The following is a 16,860-nucleotide window of genomic DNA, read 5'->3' as shown; positions in this document are numbered from 1 at the left end:
AGATATTGGACATGAGACTTTTTAAAAACTTCATTCTTGAAGGTGAGTATCATTGGCAAGGCTACTGTTTGAAACTCACCCCAAATTGCCTCAAGAAGGTTGTGAAATGCATTCTTGAACTGTTACAGTACATTTATGTAGGCACAGCAGTAAACAGGGAAAACAAGGTGTAGAGCTGGATGAACATAGCAGGTGAGCTGCTCGGCCTGCTGTGTGTTCATCCAGCTCCACACCTTGTTATCTCAGATCCTCCAGCATCTGCAGTTCCTACTATCTCTGAAGCAGTAAACCGGGGCTGTCTAGAAAGGAATTCTTCATTGATGGTGCTGCGGGAGTAGACTGCATCAAGTGAGTGAAATGGTACATTTGGATTGCTGATGACATTTGCGTGGGGAGGTCCTGAAGATCAGACATTGGGGATCTCAGGGCCGAGACTGCTGGTGTTTGTGGTGAGTACTTTGCTTAGTTTAATTTAAATTGAAGGGATGGTCAGAGTAAGTGTTCCCTGTTATCTTGGATAATGGATGCCTCATGTTTTCAGCCCAATCTGGTAGGCAGTACATTTCCTGCTCAACATATGCCTTCATCGTGGCCCTCATTTTGATGTCTAAATGGACGCAACACTGAAGCCTCCCCACAAAACTCACCAAGGAGTTTTGACTTGGTAGGGAAGATAGAAACTGTGTCCATTGGCCAGCATATTAGTTCAAACCAAAGAGAGTAAGGTGGGGGGGTGGGGAATAATTTTGTTTTCAAATACAAAAGGTTTGTTGGGATAACCAGAAACAAAAATCAATGATAATTTTCAAGTGAGTTCATGTTAGGGTTCATAGTTGAAGTAAAGAATAAATGAACAGTTTCTACATTAAGTGAGGTAGACTAAAAGCCTCATTCAGTGCTGAAAAATTAAATGGGAGAATATTAGTCATTACCAAATGCAGCAAGAGATCCTCTATCTTTCACTGTCACAGGAGACCATGTATGAGTTGGCATATCATGGCAACATAGTCAGATGACATACAGTAAAGATAATTTATTGAGATAGCAAATTGAGTAAAAAGCATCGAGAGGTAACAAACAGCTTCCAAACTCAATGCATTATAACTTTTTTTCCAATAAAACTGCTGACAGAAGTAACATAGAAAGAGAATAAATAAATTAAGAGAGAGAACAGAAAAGATTAGAAGTTTAAGGAAGAACTTTGTCTGAACCTCATGAGGTTCTCAAACACTGCTCTTGGCTGTTTTCCCTCAGATGTATGATGATTCATTCTATTAACTGTATTTAAACTATAATAGTGACATACTGGGTGATGCAGGCTGTGTGGTTTGTATACAATTTTTCATACCATTGGAAATTTGACCTTTGAGTTCGTAACATGGGTTTTCTGTGTACTAACTTATAAATATTTCTGTAGCCATAGTGATTTCATTTTAAATTGTTTTTGAGACCTACTGCAGAATTAATTGGTTTTGTACACATTGGTACAGTTTTTACAACTGAACAAGATAAATAAACTCCAGTTGATAAGGTTAAGAAAGTTTTTTTTGAAAAATAACTTAATAGCTTGTACCTTAGAGAGATTTTCTTTCCAGTAGAGTTTTGGAGCAGTCCTGCAAAGACCTTTGATGAAGAGTCTTATACTCAACAGCGCTACTAAGTAGTAGTGAAGGATACACAGAAGCTAGATTATATAAAAAGATTGTTCCAGACCAGAAGTGTTGGGATAAAATCCTAAAGTTACTTAAAATTGCATATGTTTAAGCACAGGTATATAATTGATCCAAGAAGATGATATTTACAGCTCCAGTCTATAGATCAAAGTCACAAGTGAATTAAATCTATTGACGTATTAGAGACAAGGGCTCTGGTGTGAGTACTGTTAAAGTGATGCTTTTAGGTGTTATACAAGGTGAGATTTTAGGTACTGCACAAACACATCTTTTGTTTCAATTTATAAAGTTTTTTTTAATGATTAATGGGATAATACATTTTACTGTGTAGCTTTGAAATCTTTGAACGTATACGTAGATAAATTTGATTCAATTAATTTTACCTTCATCTCTTTTGTTAATAAACTTCTGTTTTATTGTTAAAGCAAACTCTGTAGCATTGTTAACTTATACTTCAGTCTGGGATCTGCTTTGTCCAATAATAACATTAGCTGAGATCATAACTAATTTACAAATCCCTTTTCAGTTTCTACTGGCCCCAGTTAACAAATAAGTTGTTTATTTTCTCCTTTTAGTTCTTTCAAAGAGATTATTCTATTTTAGTGGCAGAACACTAGATGGGTGCAAAAATATTTACATGACTTCAGTTTCTCTCTAATTGGAAATGTTTAAAAAATTACTCAAAAAGGACAGCTGCAATATATTAAATTTTTTTTCCCCACTAAAACAAATCCAAAGCAACATTTGGAAGCTTCAACTTGGTACTAGTCCCTGCACATTTTTCCATCTTCAGGTCCACTGAGGAACCTCAGAGTTGGGGGACTTTTATTTAATTTTAATTAAAATCTCCCCTTAGGTTTTGATATTTGAACATCTGCATTTTGTTATTGTTTGGGTGTACAGAACTTGAGTATTGTTGAAAAAAAACATATTTTGTCCAAGTTTTTCATTGTCTACTCATCAGGATAGTTTGCAAGAATACCGCCATAAAGGGAAAACAACATTTACGTGTGTAGGAGGGGACAGGACAGATTGGTTAGAAAGTTGGTTTAAGAGTGTGATGCACCTGCATATACTGGGAACTACGTAATAGTGGACAGGGCCCTGACTTTTAAGACAGAAAGAATATGTACACACTGTATCTATTTCAACTCAACAAAATAAATGCCAATCACTCTTTGTTTCATTCCTCAAAAGAAATACTTTGACCAAAGTCAACTTGCTCGATTTCAATTCGAATAAACCTCGCAGTTAGCGGTCAGTCACTATCTAACTGGTGAATTCTCGTGACAACATCTCTACCAAACAGAATTCAATGAATTGTCTGTCTTCTTCTACAGCATGTTGTTTTCCCTTTACTTTGATAGCCGTACGAACTGTCCTATCGAGTGCAAGATAAAAAGCTTCAAAAATATGTCATTTTCAACAATACCTGCATTAAGATTAAATTCAAACCTGTAGAGTGACAACAATCCAAGTGAATTTGTTGTACCCCTGGAAGACTCCATGTTCTTTTACTCGTTGCCCATCATATACGTATACACCCATGATTCCAAATATACTTCCGAACAAACCTAAAGATAAGAAAATATCAACCCATTATGATATTCCTTTTAGGTATTTCATGCATCTAATATTTTTATTGAATTATAATAGGGAAGTATAGTTTCATTTTTCTTGTATTTTTTCTGAATTGTTTGCATTAATTCAGTGTCAGTGTCAATCACAATCATCCTTATATCTTGTATATGAATGGAACACTTGAAACATCAGTTACAGCTGAATGGTCACATTCAAAATCTTACTCAAAAGATGAAACTTATATATTAGGAGACCAGTGATTCCTTAAGATCTTTAAATTATTTGTGGCATTGAATACAAGGTAGTTACATTGCTTTCACTTCCGGAAGGTTTATAAAGACAAAAATCATAAAGCACTTGGTCTACACACGACAAGCATTTAAAAATGCATACAGGCTTTAAGATTTAAATACTACAACAGCACCGCAATCAAAATATTTTCTTACTTATTCTATTATTTAAGCAGAGATTACATAATCTGACAAGATGATGTCAAAGCAGAATGGGTGCATCTAAGGTTATTGAAGCAAAATCTTGACACTCTCGAGCAAATTTTAATTACTTTCTTTTAGAAGGCCTGTGGCTCACTCCACTGACACACCCAGCTTAAAAATAACTATGACAAACTGTCAAATTTTATATTCCAAGCATGTATAACAGGTTGGCAGGAAAGACAAACACATTTGTTTTTTAGTGGATGAATCTGCAGCACACACATCCAGAAGTGTCTTAAACCTATTTGACGTATCATATTTTGAAAGTATTCAATGTAAAAGTTAGATCATAGAATTCCTACAGCATGGAAGCAGGCCATTTGGCCCATTGAATCCACAACCATCCCTCAAGGAGCATCCCACCCAGACTCACCCCCTACCCGATCCCCATTACCCTCTTTTCTCATAGCTAATCCACACATGCCCGGACACTATGGGCAATATAGCATGGTCAATCCACCAAACCTGCACATCTCTGGACTGTGGGAGGAAACCCACACAGACACATGAGAATGTGCCATCTCCACACAGACAGTCGCCCAAGGTATCTGCCATTGTGAGGCAGCAGCAGCACTAACCACTGAGCGACCATGCTGCTTGATCATTTTGGAAGTGTTAAATTTGTTGTGAGGCCATACAGCCACTATTTATATTCATGATATTGAGGTGCCAGTGCCAGACTAGGGTGGACAGTCAGAAATCATTCAACACCAGGGCACAGTCCATAGGTTTCTGTGAAATCACAAGCTTTCAGAGAGCTACTTCTTCATCAGATGAAAGTGTATCAAAAGATAGTACAAGTGATGTGAGAAGAGTGTCGACAGGCTGAATAACAAGTTTTTGCAAGTGATAAAAAATATCAAACAGTGTGATTAAAGCATCAACAGCTGAATAGCAAATGAAGACATTGCCTATGATCCAATTAATTAAGCCAGAGGGATAATTATTTTAAAAAAATCAAAAATAAGATGGTAATAGAGACAAACCAAGTGGCTGGAATTATATCCTTTCCTGCAGCATATGAGGTAGACAACATTGGCTGAGTACGAGTACCTACTGTGTATGTGGTGGGTGATATTCCCACATGCGATGGAAGTATCCATGTCAACGATTTGGTATGTCTTGCAGAGGTTGTCACAGCAGGATTGTGCAGTGTTGTGGTCACTGTTTTCCTGAAGGCTGGGTAGTTTGCTGCAAAGTGGTCTGTTTGAGGTTAGGCAGCTGTTTGAAGGAAGGTGTAGGGTTGGCCTTGGTGAGATGTTTGTCATCATCAGTGACATGGTGAAGGCTGCATATGCTGTAGGAAAGGATGTCCCGAGCCATGGTGTATCAGCAAGACCATGCGCAACAATTGCAGGCAGGAGAGATCCCTCCCAGTCAGGGAACACTTCAGTGGTCAAGAACATTCAGCGTCCAATCTATGGATATCCTCCAAGGCAACCTTCGAGACATATTGACGCAGAAGTGCTGAGGAGAAACTGATGGTACCCCTGAGGACAGCCTTAGCCATGATCTTGGGTTCATGGCACGCGACATGTAACCTCACCACATTGTTGCGTTTGTAAAATCTTCTTTACCATTCCGTTTTGACACCATCACCTTGGTAACGTGTAGTTATCTTACTAACTTAATTAGTTTTGGATTACATGTTACTTTTGTTAGACCCTCATCTTGCAACGCTTATACCCATAATCCTGTTCTAGCCATTTGGTTTGTCTCTAGCACCACACTATTTTTGATTTTTTGTAATTCTCTTTCTGCCTTGAATAATCAGATCATAGGTCTTCCCTACACTTGCTATTCAGCTGTTGAGACTTTACTCGTACCATTGACATTTTGATCACCCACAAAGACTAGTTATTCAGCCAGTCGACACTCCATTCCCACCATCTTTTCACATTCTTGATTACCTGCAATTATCTCTCCGCCTATAACTTTTGTGCCTGAGCACTTCCTTCCACTCTACCTGCCGAAGGAGCAGCTCTCGGAAAGCTTGAGATTTCAAATAAACCTGTTGGACTATAAACTGGTGTTGTGAGACTTTATATATTCTTGGACTCAAATTAGCGTCATATTATTTCCGACAACTAAGGCATGTCCATGTAGGTCTTCCTCATTACTCTGCAAAGGGGTCAATTATATTTCATTGAATAGGTTCGTGCTATAGCAATCTTCCCTCCTTATTCCTATTCAGGTGGCAGCTGTGGCTCAGTTGTCTGCACTCTCCTTAAGTCATAAGATCAAATTCCATTTCAGGATTTAAACATGGAAATCAAAAGAGTCATGTGCAGGTTTGAGGGAGTGCTACACAGCTGGAAGTGCTGTCTTTCAGGTAAGATATTAAACCAAGATCCCATCCACCCTGCCAGCTGGGCATAAAAGATCCAGGTCACTGTCTTGAAGAAGAGCAGGAGACAGTCTTCCCTAATCTCCTGGTTAACATTCATTCCATCTTCAACATCACAGTCTAGTGATTTGCTTTGGAAGTTCAAAGAACAGCGCCATTTCTTTTGACATTATATATTACAGCGTCTGGACACAACATGGAGTTCAATAATAATAAACTCTGCCTTCACGCATGTGCGTGTGTGTGATCTTTTCCCATAAGGATTTCTTTTGGTAGGGCTGAAATTTTTGCTAAGTCGTCATTCATGCATTAATTCAGATACAACTTTTGCATCTGTACTGCACCCACTACCACTCTCTTTTGTTGTTACATCATTAAATATTTTGTTATTCTGCCCTGCACTCTATTGCAGAGCTTCCCTCCTTTTGTTGTTCAATCTTCAACACCTGGTCTTCCAATAGTTTAAAACCTCCTACATTTCTACTTTTTTCAGTTCTGATAATATTTCAGGTTGGATGACCTATTAACTCTGGTTTTTCTCTATCTACAAATCTTGCCTGATCTGCTATTTCTACCATTTTGTTTGGTTTTTTTCAGATTCCCAGCATTTCCCCTATTTCATTTTACTTTCATAAATTTGAACTCAATTGCAATGTGCGATGTTCTACAGCAAAGTTGCCATTTGTTTTGGGGTGTTGTCTGCAGGTAAGTTCCTTTAACCGTTACTTGACTTCAAAATGAATCTTGTGTTTCGAATATTCATCCCTGGTACAAAAACAAGCACTGAAACCTCATTCTATCCCAAATTCCGACCCCGAATTCTGTAGCATATGTCTAATATTAGCTTTGGCTTGTGCTGTTCAACTAGAATTAATTATGTAACTTTTAAACCCACTATCTTTAACCTGCCTGAAATATGAATTTACTTTATCTCTGGCCTATTTATTCTACCTTTACTGAACTAACAAGATTAACCAAGTGTAAATAGGATTAAATAAGTATAGGTATTATTATAGAATCATAGAATGATATAGCACAGAATGAGCCTATTGCCTGTCCTAACATTTTTGAGAAGCTACACATCTCATTATTAAATATGTAACCGGTTTCCTTTCAAAGATTTCTGTTGAATCCTTCCATATACTGTAATTCAGATCATAAAACTTCACTGATTAATTCTTCCCATCCCATGTTGCTCATGGCCCTGGATCCCTCTGCCACTAGAAATAGTTTTTCTTTATTTATTATATCTGAATCATTCAAGATCATGAATATATCTCTCAAATCTCATATTAATCTTCTCCCCTTGAAGGAGGGCAACATCATGTTTTTGGTCTCTCCATCTATTGATGTCCCTTATCCAGGGTTTTGTTATAGTAGGTATCTTCTGCAAATCTCAGACCTTGACATCTTTCCTAAATTTTAGTGCCCGAATTAGACAAAATTGTCCAACTGCGGACTAACCAATGATTTACAAGGGTTTACCTCAATTTGTGCTTAATGCTCTACCTCACTTTTAAAATTTTCTTAAATAGTACCTAAATTCATCCCACCATCTTCAAAAGATATGCATGCACTTTGGTAGGTGCTTCCTAAAAGTTACACTATCCATTTGATATGGTGTTATGTTGTTATTTTTATAAGAGCTCTACCTCCGTTTGTTTGATTCAATATCATAATTATCAAAAGCACTACTTCAAGTACAGCATATCGATTTCTTCACATCTAACAGTGTTTAAACTGATTTCTTTATCAGCTTAATTGCAATCATCTCTCATTTCTATATTCTTGTCTTGCTAAAAACAAAACTGAGTCATCACAATCTTTTCCAGATACCGTCCGGTGCTACAACACCACACGTTAAAAAGAAACATATCGGAGTGAGAGTTTTGGGAAAATGAGACAACTCTGCCCAAGATCTATTTAGTCATGCTGGATTCATAGTTACTGTCTTGATCACTGCCAGCACATCAGGGTGTTGTTGTTCCACAGATGCAAGTAATTGAAAAAATTGTTGACATAAAAACTGGCCTCAAAAAGAACCAAGTGGCTCGAGTTAAGAGTGAACAGAGACCTAGGGCAATATTTGGCTAGGAGCATTACAATTGGTCCCTGGTAAACATATGCAAGTTAATTACAAATAACCATTTTGATACATAAATGTTTACCTTTATATTATTGGTATCGTACATCTGAGTTGCATTTCAGGAGTGCAATCATAGGTCAAAATAGAAATATTCAGATTTGGTCATACTTTACTCACCCAATTGAATGTTTCTAATCCAAACTGACTGTTTTGTCCCCTTTAGGATTTTCTCAAAATAAACTCCTGCAAATCCACTGGATAAACAAGCACTGAGCACAGCTATCAAACCCACAAACTGAGAACCCGCAGAGAGCTCCTGCTTTACCTCTTCCATTGTGTCCGTCGGCCACTAAAACAAATTAGATAATTTTAATTTAGCATGTGGAAAACAAGTATAATAAAATGCATTACTTACAATGTATATTACTATAGAAAAATGAAGAGATGTCAACTCTGTTCCAATGATAGCATTCTCATCTCAGTCAGAAGGTTGTGGATTCAGGCCTCGTGTATAATCTAAGGGTGTATTCTAGGCCAAAACCTTTATACAATGCTGCATCATTGAAGGTGCTAGCTTTTTGAAATATTATCAAAGGTCTACTGTTGGAAGGCTGTAGAAGCTTTTGAAGGAGGACAGGGAGTTCACACGGTGCCATGGCTAACTTCTATCCCAGAACGAAACACTATCAAAAACAAACCGAATAGTCATTTAGACTCGTGCTGTTTCTAGGTTGTTGCTGTTTTCAAAAGCAGCTGTCACATTTGCCTAAAAATTACAGTGAACTTTGTGTAATCTGGCACTCTACAAACTGGAATTTCTGATATTTCCATAGTATGAATTGTTACTCTGTCAATCAGAACCAGATATTTTGCAGAGCTTTAAGATTAGGCAAGCTTCTGGCAAAGACACTGTAGTTCTTCTTGTTTGTAACTGCTGTTGTAATTTCTAATGTTTCCATTGTATCAATCATAAACCCCATCTCACCATTATGGCACCCAATGGAAGCACAATAGAACTGTGTTGACATCAAGCAGAAAATCAGCATCTGTACATGTATTAAAAGGGTGAGAATTGGAGGCTTTTGATTAAAGAATATAAAGTTGGCTCATTGACAATATCAATCATCAAGGGTCAAAAAGAACAACTGTTGCAATTTTTTTGCTAGGTCTGAATCAAATAAGCTATTGATGTCATGTTGTACTCTACATGCACCCAAGTTACAGCAGGTTTTTTAATACAAATATTTTTTGTAAAAATATTCAGTGCATATCCCTAGCTCAATTCTCATTGAAAAGACAAAAAAGAAAATGAATAATTAGGATAAGAAATCAATTAAATTGTGTGTATTTTTGATGGGTAGTTTTTGCATTTTAAACTTATAGTCATAGTATTGGAAAGCTGGATGCATCCAATTAATTTAAAAAAATCAGTCGCTCATGTTGCTACAGAAAAATACCGAGAAAAGTTTAAGTTAATTTGTGAACACAATTTATCCCTTGATCAAATTTATAATGCATGTGAAACAGGTGTATGTTGGCTGCGTTTGCCAGAAAACTACCTGGCAGGTGCAAGTGAATCTGGTTCTACTAATTTTAATAAAAGATAAAATTACAGTGCTCATGTTTACAAATGCTGCTGGCTCACATGAAACTTTCAGCATTTGGAAAATTTAAGCATCCTCTGTTATTTATAGATTTTACAGTCATGTATAATTTGCAGTTTGCCAAGCCTTGCAAACTAATGGATTGACAGTGAAATGTTTCAAGGATAGTTTCATAATGCTTTTAAACTCATAGTGGAATACCAATTTACAAAAACAAGCTTGAAGATAGTGAGGCCATTCAGTGTTAGTCAATCAAGCTTATCCTGATGAATCCAAGTTCGTGACCTGTAATATTCTTCCCAATTTCCTGTCTCCTGACGTTACCTCATTAATTCAACCTATGGGGGCCAGGATGTAATCCTTTATTCTCATATGGGATGTGGGGCTTACTGGCAAGATTGACATTCATTGTCCATGAACAGACTTGTTATACTTTCTGGTGATGAGAAGAATGAGTGAAGATCCTCTTGAATTATAACATGCTAAAGAGATCTGACAAAGTACACATGGAAAGGATGTTCCATGCACAGCAATCTAGAAATGAAAGGTCATACTTTTAGAAAAGGAGTGTCAGACTTAGGGTCATAGAAATAATTTCTCCTAATCTGTTTGACTCTAACAAAGCATTGTGAATATGTGGAATTCACTACCCATGATGATGGACACTGGGTCAGTATGGAGATTTAAGGAGGAGAGAGATTTTTAGTTAGTAACAGGTGAAGGGTTACAGGACAGCAGGCAGGAAAGTGGAGTTGAGATGCAATGAAATCAGGCACAATTATAATAAATAGTGGAGCAGACTTGAGGGGCAGATTTGCCTACTCCAACTTAAGAGTTCATTTAGCTCTCTCAGCCATTTCAGAAGACAGTTAAGAGCCATGTACATACTGAATATGAAATTAAAGATGTGAAATGGCATACAAAACTGAGTTCATTAGTGAGTCCATCAGCATGAAAACACCAAAATTTTCCACTGATTTGTGGCATGAAAATTGTTAGTTTTTAAAACAGGCCTGCTGTTGGAATTCAGTAACATGTGCAATGTTGGGGAGGGCTTGAAGAAAACTGTGACCAAGCATTACATTTACAGAACACTCTTCTAAAGATGAAGAAGAATTTAAATGTACGAACCTATAATGAATACATTATTTGAAAGTATATTGTGGCTAATGTTCTCCTTTTCTTTTATTCATTCATTTGATACAGGCATTGGTATTATTATACATCGTCTGTTGCACTTAAGGTGGCAGTGCTGAGCTACCTCTGAACCACTGCAGTCCATTTTCTGTAGGTAGACCTACAATATCTTTATGGAGAGTTCTGGGCTTTTGACCCAATGACACTGAAGGTACAGCAACATCCAAGTGAGCATGGAGAGTGGCTTGGAGGTGAACTTCCAGGTGGTGGTGTCTTCATATGTCTGGTGCCCCTGTCCTTCGAGATGGCAGTGGTTGTGGGTTTGGAAGGGGCTATCTAAGCAGCCCTGGCGATTTGCTACAGTGCATATGGAGATTGTACACACTTACCAGAGTGTCATTGCAAGAGGAAGTGAATGTTTATGAATGTGGTGTGAATCAAACTGGCTACTTTGATCTGGATGGTGTCAAGCTTCAAGTAGTTGGAGGTGTACTCATCCAGGCAAATACAGAATATTCAATCATACTACTAACTTGCATTTTGAACGTGATAGAAAGGTGTTAGGGAGTCACGAGTTAAGTTACTCAGTGCAGGGTTCCTATCCAATGACATGCTCTTCTGGCTGCACATGGCTGGTCCAGTTCAATTCCTGGTTAACAGTTATCCTCAGGATTTGATACTAGGGAATTTGATGACGGTGGTGCCATCAAGGGGCAAATGGTTAGATTGTCTCTTGCTGGAGATGGTCATTGCCTGTGACTTGTGTAGGCTTAATGTTTCTTGCCACTTGTCAGTTCAAACCCAATATTGTCCAGGTTTTAATGTAACAAAGAACTGTGGATGCTGGAAATTGGAAACAAAAACAAATTGCTGGAGAAACTCAGGTCTGGCAGCATCTTTGGAGAGAAAGCACAGAAATGTTTTGCATCCAGAGCCAATAGGAGCTAGAAAAAGGTAGTATACATTTGAGCAATTTCCTATGCCTTTTACATCTTCAGGGACAGTTGTAAGATTGGCTATGTACTGCATTATTTTCTACTTAAGTTTTAATTTTAATGTACTGGAGCTTAGAAGTTTTAAAGAAAACTGTTCCTTACTTCCTACATACCTGCATATCATTTTATACTTTATTCTTTGAAAGTTCATGCTACAAAGTATTGCACTGTACTCCATCAGTAAACGTTTTGATTAACTGGCACCATCCATTCCCTAAGCATACTGGATCATAAAGGCTTTACTGTTATGACTGAACTTCAAAAGTACTTCATTAACTGCGAAGTCATTTGTGAGATCTTAAGGATTTGAAAGGCTTTATGAAAGTACAGAATTTTTTTTTTAAATGGACTAATACTTAAAAACAAAAGTTGAAATTGGTGATATTTTTAATGAGGCCAGAGGGGTCTGATCAGGAAATTCCAGAGCTTAGAACGTAGGCAGCAAAAAGTCACTGGCACCAAATGGTGAATTAATTACATCAGGATGTACAAGAGGCCAGAATTAGAGACACATGAATATCTTAGGGTTGGACGGCTGCTTAATTTACTCCACACCTTTGCAATTAGAGTTCATTTTGTACAACATATTGGTATCACAAGTTAATTGAGTCCGAGGTTTATATTAAGATGCACACTGACCGCAGACAAATTCCCTATTAAAATGTGTCGTAAATCAGTCTTTCTCCAACTCTATAATGTTGACAGCAAATATATACGTTAACTGCAGTACGGGACCTCTTATAATCTGAAACTTACAAATTCATATCTAATACATCTGGGACAAAGTGCACAACTAACAGCTTGTCTTTAACATAGTGTGGTAGAGAATGAGTGCCTACAGTATTCTCCAGTTTACTCTGAAAGCTGAAAAGTCAGTCAAGACTACTGTTTTGTCATTAAATTCATTAGAAGTGACAAAACAGCAAAAATAAATTGGAAGGGATTAACTGTACAGCCATTTCCAAAAACAAAAAAAAAGCTTTTATCAACTTTAGTTAATACAGTGCATGTTGTAAATATTTCCTCAAAATGCCTTTGAAAACCTGGATCAAAGAAAATACATATTCAGAAAACAGAAGCACGGGGGTATTAAACGATGCAAAATTATTCAACAGAACAGGCACACAAGTGATGAATAGATTTTTTGACTGTTTTCGATGTTATTCATAATTGACTTGAACTTGGGTTTTGAAATACTTGGTAGTATTTCAAATTTTGCTATGGATACAAATTTTACAACACAGTAAACAGCAAGCAGCAAAATTCAGGACAATTCAGACCAGTGAAGTGACGTAGCAGATTCAATTTAATAGAGGTAAATTCTGAAGTCACGAACTTTAAGAGAAACAACATGAAGTGACAGCATAACTAAAATACAAGAACAGATGAACTAGTGATACATATTCGTTAATCCTTGAAAGCAGCAGGGAAAACCGACAAAGGTAATGGCTTTCTGAAAGAGTCAGTGAAAATTTTCACAGATTACTGCTTGTTTGGCCTCAGCCACAGCATTGCGAACTCTCCTGGGCACCAAACCAAGAAAGGTGATGAGGCCCTGAAGAGTGTAGAGAGAAGCTTTACCAAGGATGACTAGTATCAGCTTATGAGGAGAGATAGAAGAGAAAGACCTACAAGTATCGAAAATTGAGGAGTTTTAACAATGCACGTTGAGAGAAATCAGTTCCGTTGGCCAGTAGTACTGTAATCAGATGTCTGTTTTAAAATAATTTGCAAAATAATTAATGAGAGCGCTTTTTCACACATCTGAAATGTAATACTGGACAAGATGGTGGAATCATCTGAAGAGAAATAATCCACAGGAATATGGAGACAACTAAATAGTTGATACAGACAGAACATGAAGAATGTCTCCCTTCTGTGCTGGATAATTTTACAATTTAAATTAATCCACAAACGTTTAATTATCTTTTTATAACTCTGCAAGAATTTTGGAAACTAAGCAGTTTTTCAGACATCATTAGAAATTGAAGTGAAAGGAAGTAGATAAAGTAGCAGTATATATTGCTTCATTTCCTCCTCCACAAACACCACATGTTAATCAACAATGTGTCATTCTTGCAGGTAGCAATACCCCTCTGGAAACTTTCTACCCTTCCTTTGGACTCCATCCCTGCTTTTTATCTCACTTCTTTCCGTGTATTCTCTGACCTTCCTCTTAACCTTAAGAGTTTGTGCTCAAAGGATTCAGGTTTATCTCTTTATACCCCACTTCAATAAGTCTTCCAGTTGCATTTCAATGAAATATCTTGCTCCCAAGCTAACGCTTCCATCCTGGGGCTGCCAAATGTTGTTAAAATTAATCCATCACTGGAATGATTTTAACAACTTCACAGCTCGATATGCATCCTCCACTTTGATTAAAATTTGGTGAGAATGGGAATCTATTTATTTCAGAGCCCCCTTCCCTTCACCCATTTCTGAAGAAGGGACGCGACCCAAAACATCAGCTTTCCTGCTCCTCTGATAACAAAGTGTGGAGCTGGATGAACACAGCAGGCAAAGCAGCATCTTAGGAGCACAAAAGCTGACTGTTCGGGCCTGGACCCTTCATCAGAAAAGGGGGATGGGGAAGAGGGTTCTGAAATAAATAGGGAGAGAAGGGGAGGCGGATCGAAGATGGATAGAGCAGAAGATAGGTGGAGAGGGGAGTATAGGTAGGGAGGGAATAGGTCAGTCCGGGGAGTATGGACAGGTCGGGAGGGGGAGGGTGGGTGTGAAATTAGTAGGTAGGAAATGGAGGTGCAGCTTGAGGTGGGGGGGGGGGGGGGAGAAGATAGGTGAGAAAGAGAACAGGTTAGGGAGGCAGGGACAGGCTGCGCTGGTTTTGGGATGCAGTTGGGGGAGGGGAGATTTTGAAGCTTATGAAATCCACATTGATACCATTGGGCTGCAGGGTTCCCAAGCAGAATAGGAGTTGCTGTTCCTGCAACCTTCGGGTGGCATCATTGTGGCACAGCAGGAGGCCCTAGATGGACATGTCGTCTAAGGAACGAGAGGAGGAGTTGAAATGGTTCGCGACCGGGAGGTGCAGTTGCTTATTGCGAACCGAGCGGAGGTGTTCTGCAAAGCGGTCCCCAAGCCTCCGCTTGGTTTCCCCAATGTAGAGGAAGCCACACCGGGTACACTGGATGCAGTATACCACATTGGCAGATGTGCAGGTGAACCTCTGCTTAATATGGAAAGTCATCTTGGGGCCTGGGATAGTGGTGAGGGAGGAGGTGTGGGGGCAAGTGTAGCATTTCCTGCGGTTGCAGGGGAAGGTGCCAGGTGTGGTGGGGTTGGAGGGCAGTGTGGAGCGAACAAGGGAGTCACGGAGAGTGTGGTCTCTCCGGAAAGCAGACAAGGGTGGGGATGGAAAAATGTCTTGGGTGGTGGGGTCAGATTGTAGATGGCTGAAGTGTCGGAGGATGATGCGTTGTATCCAGAGGTTGGTGGGGTGGTGTGAGAGAACGAGGGGGACCCCCTCCCATTCTTTAAATGACATGTCCATCATGGGCCTCCTGCAGTGCCACAATGCCGCCACCCGAGGGTTGCAGGAACAGCAACTCATATTCCGCTTGGGAACCCTGCAGCCCAATGGCATCAATGTGGACTTCACCAGCTTCAAAATCTCCCCTTCCCCCACCACATCCCTAAACCAGCCCAGTTCGTTCCCTCCCCCCACTGCACCACACAACCAGCCCAACTCTTCCCCTCCACCCACTGCATCCCAAAACCAGTCCAACCTGTCTCTGCCTCCGTAACCTGTTCTTCCTCTCACCCATCCCTTCCTCCCACCCCAAGCCGCACCTCCATCTCCTACCTACTAACCTCATCCCACCTCCTTGACCTGTCTGTCTTCCCTGGACTGACCTATCTCCTCTCCCCCTCCCCCCACTTCCACCTATACTCTTCTCTCCACCTTTGGTCCGCCTCCCCCTCCCTATTTATTCCAGAACCCTCACCCCACCCCCCTCTCTGATGAAGGGTTTAGGCCCGAAACGTCAGCTTTTGTGCTCCTGAGATGCTGCTTGGCCTGCTGTGTTCATCCAGCCTTACATTTTATTATCTTGGATTCTCCAGCATCTGCAGTTCCCATTATCACTCCAACAGAAGTGAGTTGGATGAAGTTATCACTCAACGACTGTGAATTTGTTGATAAGAAAGGCAAGCAACCCATTTTAATCCCAAATGTGAACACAGCTTTTATTGTTTCTATGCTGTTCCTATTATACAATAAAAGCTAACACTGACAACTGAAGGTTACACAACATCTTATGCTCCAAATTTAACAATGACATGTTATACCATGAATAGTATTTGGGAAAGAGTAGCACCCTTCAGTCAGGTTTCTAACACTGATGACTCTGAGGGATGGTAGCCTCTGTAGCTCTATTCTTGTATCATCAGCTAAAATGACATCCAGATAGGTAATGATGTAAAGTGCCAATATATTTACAAGTGTGATACTACATTGTAGACAGGATGTCAACCTTGCCACCTGGATGCCCTCAGACATTTTCTCTTTTCCTGCAGGTGCTCTGGTTTCTTCCCACAGTCCAATGATGTGCAGGTTAGGTGCATTGGCCATGCTACATTGCCCACCATTGGGAGGTGCAGACTAGGTTGATTAGTCATGGGAAATGCAGGGGTACAGGGATAGGGTAGGAGGATAGGTCTGTATGGGATGCTCTTTGGAGGGGTGGTGTGGACTTGATGAGCCAAATGACCTGTTTCCACACTATAGAGACTCTACAATTAGATCTGGTTGCAGTCTCAATATCCGCAACTGGGTTGGAGAGATCTTGTTGACCTTAGAGTTGAGTGGACTACCTTGGCAGTGTTCGTACCTAAAGGGCCCAAATGTGCTGCATGTGTCTTGGCCAGATGCAGATTCATCCTCCTCAGCTTGAAACACCACAGTTTTGAGAGTTACAGGCAAG

At 39.3% G+C, this 16,860-nt stretch overlaps 1 protein-coding gene across 5 annotated transcripts in view; it reads right to left on the bottom strand.

Annotated features, from left to right (window-relative positions):
- LOC125456223 (UDP-N-acetylglucosamine transporter-like) overlaps positions 1-16,860 on the bottom strand; it is a 48,862-nt gene that overhangs the window by 7,365 nt on the left and 24,637 nt on the right. For all 5 annotated transcript variants that reach the window (XM_048539145.2, XM_048539144.2, XM_048539141.2 and 2 more), the window contains exons 6-7: positions 8,359-8,530; positions 3,129-3,247 (exon numbers count right to left, since the gene is read on the bottom strand). In XM_048539145.2, coding sequence (XP_048395102.1) covers positions 3,129-3,247; positions 8,359-8,530 — 291 coding nt within the window. The remainder of the gene's footprint in view (positions 1-3,128; positions 3,248-8,358; positions 8,531-16,860) is intronic.

The sequence above is a fragment of the Stegostoma tigrinum genome, chromosome 8 (assembly GCF_030684315.1).
Source record: "Stegostoma tigrinum isolate sSteTig4 chromosome 8, sSteTig4.hap1, whole genome shotgun sequence".
Taxonomy (NCBI): domain Eukaryota; kingdom Metazoa; phylum Chordata; class Chondrichthyes; order Orectolobiformes; family Stegostomatidae; genus Stegostoma; species Stegostoma tigrinum.
This window is presented reverse-complemented; position numbering and strand designations above follow the sequence as displayed.